The following is a 7,283-nucleotide window of genomic DNA, read 5'->3' on the forward strand; positions in this document are numbered from 1 at the left end:
TTTGGGACAAAAGCTGCAAAAATAATTATATCTATTATCTCCCCCCCCCCCCCCCCCCCTTTTCTCCCCGACCTTTCTTTCCATTAACTCTCAGTATAATGAAAGGTAACCTGCAATGCTTACACTTCTCAGACATATAATTTCCTTTTTCTATAACCCCATCTATGACTATATCAAGACCACCGACACCTAATTAGAAAAATGTCTCCCACACTGTCCCTGTCTCTTACTGAAGACGAACACGAAAGGAAATAAGAGCAGGTGGGTTGGAGTTATCGTTCGTCACTTCTACTACGCACACAACTCTATATTGAAGTACTACCGGGACTGCTGCTATTGCTACAACTCATAATGTATTGTTGTCTTTGGGAACTACGTTACGAAACGACAGGTAATGCTGATAAAATATTGAGTAAAATAACACTTGAGACTACATCGGAATCTAAACTTTTGCAATATTGTAGGCTACTCCCATTTTTTGGTTAAACATTTGATGCGTGGTTTCCTGTTGTAGGTGAAGGACGCTAGACGAAGAGAAATCATTTACCATAAGATAAATATTTAAATAGAGAAATGAATGAATGAATGAATGAATGAATGAATGAATGAATGAATGAATGAATGAATGAATGAATGAATGAATGAATGAATGAATAAACGAAAGAATCAAAAACACACATACAGGCTATCTGATTCTTGGTGCACATGCTAGGAATAATATACCAAAGGTCAATGAGAACAATATGAAAAGAAATTCTATGAAAGTAATTGCTACGTCAATCTACACAGGATCATTGTATTTCTTTATTACTTAAAGTGACAGTGCATCGTTTTATACCAATCAAAAACATTGTGACTTGTGCATGAAACCACTAGCAACACCACCAAGGAACAAAACAAGGTGATATAATGTTCATTTTTAAAATGGTTATTTTAATGGCGATCTATGGTGCGGTCAAAAATTCGTGGCGCGATTTATTGTCAAATATCTCCCCAACTATTGAACATAAACTCTCCAACTTTTGCTCAGTGGCTTATATCAATTTGTCTTAACAGATCAATATTTTTGTAAAGACCTGTTAGCTTTATTTTAGAAAATTCCTTAATAAATACCCCCCCCCCCCCAAAAAAAAATGTTTCTAGTATTTTATATAGATTTATGAAGAAAAGTTTTTAAAATCTAGTCTCAATTATTGTAGTGAAAAAATATGATTAAGTTAAGACAAATTGAGCCAAACTGCTGTACAAAGTATGGGTGACATTGATTCTCCCGTTATAAAGATATTTGGGGATAAATTGCGCCACGAATTTTTGACCGCACTCAAGAGTACATCAGAACTTCTTTAATATGATACATATGAAGGCTACTGTCTTTGTTTGGTGAAACATTTATTGATATGTGGTTTCTTGTAGCTGGTGAGGGATGGTTTTACGCGGTTGGCGTTGGATATAAACGAAATGAAACCATTCACACACAAAAAAATCAAGAACACACATACAGGATATCTTATGCTGGTCACACATACTAGACGTCATAATGTACCAACGGTCAATATAAACTACATCAAGAGCAACATTTTGAACTTAAGAACTGTTACAACAATCCACACATGATAATTTTAGTTTCTTATTAAGAACAAAACATCGTGTTGAACTTAAAGGGAAAAAAATCATCACTAGTGCAATGAAACTAACAATAATCATAAATGTGATGCGTGCTGACAAAATGAGTTACTTCTCACACTCCATGAATGGGGATATTGGCCAAAAGTCGACATAAGGGTCAAATTTATAGATTTTATACTGACGCCATTCTTGTCAAGTTTAATGTGTCTTTTACCATTACATACGAATAAGTTGTAAAAACCTCAACCTATGATTTGACATATATCTATTTACATAGGGCTAAAACCCGAGAAGTAACTCATTTTGACAGCACGATCACAAACATAATTATTTTGCATAGTGTATATCCCCGCTTGACAGCAAGCTCTATGCGCTCTACACTATATTATTTTTCCCCATAATGACCAGGAACACTCAAAAACATTCTCGTCTTCCCGGGAAGCATACAGTGCAAGCAGCTGATTAAAAGCACTCAGACACTATCAAACTGAAAAGAGATATTTCGCTGACTATAGCTCGGTCCGATTTCCGCCTGGGTGAAGTGCCTTTCCCAAGGACACAACGTGCAACCCATAACGGGATTCGAACCCACAACCTCATGGTTACTAGTCTGAGAGCCTAATTATTATAAGGTTACTTTGAAATAAAAAAAAATAAACAAACACTTTAATATTTCTTACACAGGAAGGAACAGTTTTAAACGTCACTTAAGAAACAGAGCACTGCTGGAAACGTCAAAACAGCGTTTTATGTTGCTTTTAATAATAAAAGACTTTCAGCTTTTTCTTATCTGCCTGAAGACTTTATTTTTCCCCTACTTTCTGTTGGAATAACTACTAGAGCTGTTACAATTACATGTGCATTAAAAAATCGTTTGGTTGCATTTTTAAACTGCATAATGGTTCCACAGACAATACATGGTATACAGAGAAAGAGAGAGAGAGAGAGAGAGAGAGAGAGAGAGAGAGAGAGAGAGAGAGAGAATTGTGTGAGTGTGTGTGTGTGTGTGAGAGAGAGAGAGAGAGATACAGAGAGAGGGGGGAGGGAGAGAGAGAGAGAGGGGGGAGGGAAGGGGTGATAAAAGGGGAGAGAGAACTGATTTCAATAGCACATGCGAATTATAATATGGCATGTAGGTGATCCAAACCCTATGAAAATCATGTTTCTGTTATGTCGCTAAATAATATGTAAGATTTGGTTTGTGGATACAAGTAGGAATGAAATGTCCGGGACTAAAAACAGTGACAAATAAATAATGTGGCATCTGATGTGAAGTCTGACTTCAAGTCATAATAAAACAAAGATCCAAGGTAAAAGTACCCAAATAATGATAATGATGCAAGTACATGTATTAGATAAATCAGCGTGAATTAATTTTAGTTAGATCTATCTGTAAAGTAACAGTATAGTACGCACAAAGTCTACATTAAGCAAAGACATTTCGACTTGTGAAATAAAACTTATGACAGCTTTTGAGAGTGCACGAATCAACTGGAATAAGTATGTACAGGTATACTGAGATTCGTAGGCTGCTCCTCTGATTTGATTTGTAACGAAAGTAACTAAAGTATTGACCGCGGTTACTTCAACTTTATACTTGAATGTAGAACAATTTCATCTCACTACTCTCACCAGTTTACAGTTTTAATCAGGGTTTTATGTGTGTGTGTGTATGTGTGGGGTGTGTGGGGGGTGTGGGGTGTTGGTGTGTGTATCTGTGTGTGTTTGTTTGTGTGTGTGTTTGTGTGTGTGTGTGTGTGTGTGTGTGTGTGTGTGTGTGTGTGTGTATGTGAAGGGGTGGGTGGGGAAGGTGTATGTGTGGGGGTGTGTGGGGTGTGTGGGGGTGTGGGGTGTTGGTGTGTGTATCTGTGTGTGTGTTTGTGTGTGTGTTTGTGTGTGTGTGTGTGTGTGTGTGTGTGTGTGTGTGTGTGTGTAAGTGGTCCCATTTATTATGTACATGAGAGAATCTATCTAATAAAAACTTCTCACTGATTGAGTGAGAGCGCTCTCTCTATACGGAAAGTAGCCACTTGTTTAAGACTGAATAGGCCAAATAAAAATTATGCCACTACTTTCACGAGTTCTCAGTTCTAATCTGGGGAATTAAAGCATTTTTTTTCTTTACCGCACTAGGACAAACGTTCACGGTTAGCATAGTTGGAAGGAGATAAAATTGAAACTAAAAGCACTTATGAATTTAAAAAATGATTTTGGTCTAACATGTACATATTATATACAACGCTATGTTACCTAGCCCCCTTCCCATCCAAATAAATAATTAAAAAAAAAAAATAAATAAATAAATAAATAAATAAATAAATAAATAAATAAATAAATAAATAAAAAATAATAATTTTTTTAAAAATTAAAAAAATGTATATTTACTTAAGATCAACATTATAGCCATCTACTACATACATCAGGGACAGAGCTGCAAATTCTAGCTCCCGAACTCGCCGGTTTCAGATCTTGACAGAAGCAGCGACCCCTTGCATCATGCTTGAAATAGTCACTAGCGAAAATGTCCACAAAAGACGTGTGGGTGACGATTTGGGGGGGGGGGGGGGTGCAGACGATCAGGGTGTAGACGAGTTTCTACATTGCTATCCGAATGTCTAAGAAGATACAAAATGTTCACAAGTGTTGGGAGTGAGGAAACTTGGTGTCAGGCTGGTTCTCGAGTCAACACACGATTTTTGTCTTCAGTTTCAGCGCTTTCCCTCTGGAATGAAGATTTCTGTATTCTTCTTTGATGTGAGAGCGTTTACGACGTTTTGGTACAGACGCGACAGGGGCGGGAGACTTGTCGATGACGTCACGCTGGGGCCGACTCTCTGACTGCCCGTGATCGTTGAGTTGTTGATGAATTTCCAAGATCGAGGCTCGCTCTGCCGGTGAGGGACAAAGGAGGCGTTCAGCGCATACTCTATGAATGTCTGGCACAGACTCGGCACCTCTCAGTAACTCCAAGTAATCCAAGCCTTTGAGTGGGTATACGTAGAGCGACAAGGCACAGAGAAAGACTCCCAGCGAGAAGCTTTCAAGTTTATATACATCCTCCACAGGTTGACCTCTGATGTACTCAGGTCCGTTGTATGCACGAGTGCCGCCCCAAAGTTTAGAACTTTTGTTGGGAATGAGCTGAGCCATACCGAAGTCGCATAATTTGGCGTTTCCTTGCATGTCTATCAACACGTTTTCAAGTTTGACGTCTCCGTGAACGATGTGCCGGTCGTGGAGATACAGCAAGGCGTCGACGACCTGAGTAAAGTACTTGGTGATCTCGGCGTCCGTGAGACAAGGCATAGCGCGATAGAGGTCGATGGGGTGGTATTCCATCGCTATGACAAACTCTCCCGGACATGCGAGCGCTTTGTCAACTTGGATGATGTTGGGGTGTTGAACATTTTGGAGAAACCGAATCTCATTGCAGAAATAGAAACGCTTCTTGCGGTAATCGCGTTCATCGTCAAGAAACATGAGTTTTTTCAAAGCCTTTCTCTTAGCTGGGTCGTTCACATCTGTAGCTACAACGACCTGGCAGGAACCACCTTTCGCTAATTTCTTGTCTTCTTTCAGACCAAGCGCCTCTGTTGCACTGACCGAGTAGGTCTCGTAGACCTCGGGGTGAAGGTTCATCATAGTGGACATAGTGAAGCTCTGTACGATGAAGCACACAACACAAACCACACCAAGCACTTGCACCAAGAAAAATACACGTGAACAGTCACACCGTTCGTATCTTCTTGTCAGTCACTAACTCAATCCAGCACCTTGTGTCAAAGTTGATCAAGTACACACTCAAGTACAGAACTGAACAAAAAGTGTTTCCTGGTCAAACGTCCAGACGTGTAAGAGTCCCAGGAATAATCGTAAGAACAGTTTGTTAACACAGCGATATAACTCCCAGAAGCATAAAACAGTGGACTTGAACCACAGCGATAATACTCTCAGAAATATACAACCGAGGACTTGAACCACAACGATGCTACTCCTAGATGTATAAAACTGTGTATTTGAAGTCACAAAAAAGCAGTGTCGCGCAGGAGATGAAATCCAAAAGTGACGCGAATTCAGAGAGAAAGACAAAGAAATTCGAGAACAGAATCGCAAGCAAGCAAATGTTTTGCCTCGTCCAATCACTGGGACAGAACGAGAACATAATGACCAATCGTTTTTCTTAAACGTGACGTAATTTCAAAAATTGAACAAAGTCACCACATGGTCAGCACGTGGGCTGGTCAGTGGTCATGCCCTCAGGTGAAAAAATTCGTGACTGACACGCGGCTCAACCAATCAGATGGCGTCTCTACCAAGCGCACCCATCCATAACTAGAGGTACACGAGAGCGTCCATAGCAGATCTAGCCCATAGTGTAATACCTTCGTTACGACTTAATCCTTTCCTTATCAAAACTGTGAAAAAACATGAATAGATTTGCCGAATTTTCTTTGTACGTAATATTCTATGGTGAAGTCTGACACCTGATAAGCTTTGTGGTGTAGGGGTTACTCTCTTCTTTGTGTACCCGAAGGACACGAGTTCCCGCTGGAGGTGGATACTTCTTTCTTCTTTCTTGCTTTCTTTCTTTTTTTTTCTTTCTTAATATCTTTCTCTCTTTCTCGTTTTCTGCCTTAATATTTTAAAAATTTCTTTCCCTTTTTTTTCTGGAGACAACCCCCCGCCTCAACAACAAAAAAAAGACCAACAACAGACCGCATGACTTAAAATATGAAAACTGATAAAAGAAATAAAATAAAATGACCACCTCTTTGTAACGCTCTGTTCTCCCGGCAGGCCTCTAAAATGATGATCCAGCGATGATTAAAAATTTTTAATTTTTGTCAGAAGCCTCGTGCAAAATCGTTGCCTTATCTCCCCCCCCCCCCCCTCCACCCTTCCAAAAAAGTCCTTCCGAAATAATAACATTAAAAAAAAAACATACACACGTCACTCCGGTCTTCCATCTCCATTCAAATTGTCTTTCAGAGACATAACAAAAGCAAGATAAATGAACAAGCTGTAAGATGATACAAATAACTCCATATGCCCAACAATAGATGAGAGCCTGGTTCCCCCTTGTTTTCCCCGATGGATAATTTACCTGTAGAAAGAACTGTTAAATTTTACAGGAAATTATTGGGTTCTTTTAAAATCGGGGGGGGAATTGGGGGTGGGGGGGGGGGGGGGGGGGTCCAAAACTTTTGGGGAGGAAGAAGATTCCCGCGGAAAAAAAAAAAACACCTCTTTTGCGGACCAAAGGGTTTATAAAACCCCCCCCCCCCCCCCCCTAAAAAGGTTTCTTAAAATTAAGAGTATATTTATTTATTTTTATTCATTTTTTATTTATTTAAAAAAAAATATTTTTTTACAATTTTTTTGGGGGGTGTTCTTTGTTTGGTTTCTTTTGTGTTTTTAAGAAAACCCTGTGAGTACAAAATCTGGGAAATGTGAACCGCTATATGGCGAGGGAATTGGCAGAATTTTTGCTGCTTATTTGTGATCGTGTGGGGTGAATAGGATGCGCGCGTGTGTGTGTAGATGTGTGTGTATGTGTGTGTGTATGTATGTGTGTGCGTGTGTGTGTGTGTATGTGCGTGTAGATATGTGTGTGTGTGTGTGTGTGTGTGTGTGTGTGTGTGTGTGTGTGTGTGTGT

At 39.5% G+C, this 7,283-nt stretch overlaps 1 protein-coding gene across 1 annotated transcript; it reads right to left on the reverse strand.

Annotated features, from left to right (window-relative positions):
* Window positions 1-4,199: 4,199 nt before the first annotated feature.
* On the reverse strand, window positions 4,200-5,372 carry LOC101857568 (testis-specific serine/threonine-protein kinase 6-like). The gene has a single exon (XM_005098178.2). It carries the CDS (start codon window positions 5,275-5,277, stop codon window positions 4,309-4,311), a length of 969 nt encoding a protein of 322 aa, XP_005098235.1. The 5' UTR covers window positions 5,278-5,372; the 3' UTR covers window positions 4,200-4,308.
* Window positions 5,373-7,283: the final 1,911 nt, after the last annotated feature.

Source organism: Aplysia californica, unplaced genomic scaffold (genome assembly GCF_000002075.1).
Source record: "Aplysia californica isolate F4 #8 unplaced genomic scaffold, AplCal3.0 scaffold00174, whole genome shotgun sequence".
Lineage (NCBI taxonomy): Eukaryota > Metazoa > Mollusca > Gastropoda > Aplysiida > Aplysiidae > Aplysia > Aplysia californica.